Here is a 1,054-nt window from a genome sequence, read left to right as displayed (position 1 = left end):
CGACATATTAATATTGCATTGGCTTTATTCAACAGGGTATTAATTTTCGCTTGCATTCTTTTATGCGTAGCGTGCACTTTATGCCTTTTAGTGTTTTCTTATAGCCAAATAATTTGGCATGTGTCAAGTTACATATAAGACATTGTTGATTAATGCACGCAAATGAAAGTAGACGCAAAATGTGGAATATGCTTATGTCAACAAAAACGTGGGAATAAAGCATTTGCATTAATTATGCTTATGTAAAGCAAAACGTGGGAATAAAGCCTTTACAATAATTTTGCTTACTATCCAAAGTTTTTATGCCCTTATTATTTAGCTACGTAAGCATTTAGTTTGTATAAAAACGTAATCATTAATTCAATAAAGATCACTTGAAAGCAATCAAGCAAACAACAGTGTTCGAACTTGGCGTAATCGCTATTATTCTGAACACTCACCATACGACAAGCTTGATGGAAACCCATTTGATTTTCTCTTAGAATTAATAAAATTCCAAAAGCTTTTTGGGTTAGATTTAAGCTCTGTTTCAACAGAAACCATATATTCTTTAAACAAGACGTTGTGCAGGCTGTCGAACTCTTTCCTCAATCTGTGATAATGCTGGTGATCTACTTCGGATCTGCTCGATCTGTATTTTTTGAACGCTTTATTTTTTACATTTTTTAAGTTGCATAGCTTAGAGTTAAATCATGGCGGTTTATTATGCATTTTTACTATTTTTAAAGGCACGAAGCTAGAGATTGTGTAGGAGAGCTTCCCACAAAAAGTCTCATATGAAGCCGTCAGATCGTCTGATGAGCTCAAAAACTCCCAGTCTGTTTCTTTGAAAAACTCATTAATTGCCACGTAATTTCCTGTTAGGTAATTATATACTTGCGATTTAGTAGTAGGTAAAGTATCGTAATCGTAGATTTTAAAATTAGTTCGTATTACTTTATGGTGCAACGTATTTCTTGAAATAGGCGCTTCACATTCTTCACAAGAAATTTTTAGATCATTGGAAGTGAATATGAGATCAAGAATTTTTTCGTTGTTATTAAATATTGGATTA

General features: G+C 32.8%; 1 protein-coding gene across 1 annotated transcript in view; it reads left to right on the top strand.

The window, feature by feature from the left end:
- Positions 1–683, top strand: part of LOC108365290 (uncharacterized) — a 5,922-nt gene extending 5,239 nt beyond the window's left edge. Inside the window, exon 2 of the mRNA XM_017619280.1 lies at positions 671–683. Coding sequence (XP_017474769.1) covers positions 671–683 — 13 coding nt within the window. The remainder of the gene's footprint in view (positions 1–670) is intronic.
- The last annotated feature ends 371 nt before the right edge of the window (positions 684–1,054 follow it).

This window comes from Rhagoletis zephyria, unplaced genomic scaffold (genome assembly GCF_001687245.7).
Source record: "Rhagoletis zephyria isolate East Lansing unplaced genomic scaffold, Rhagoletis_zephyria_1.1 Rzeph_scaffold_01826, whole genome shotgun sequence".
Lineage (NCBI taxonomy): Eukaryota > Metazoa > Arthropoda > Insecta > Diptera > Tephritidae > Rhagoletis > Rhagoletis zephyria.
This window is presented reverse-complemented; position numbering and strand designations above follow the sequence as displayed.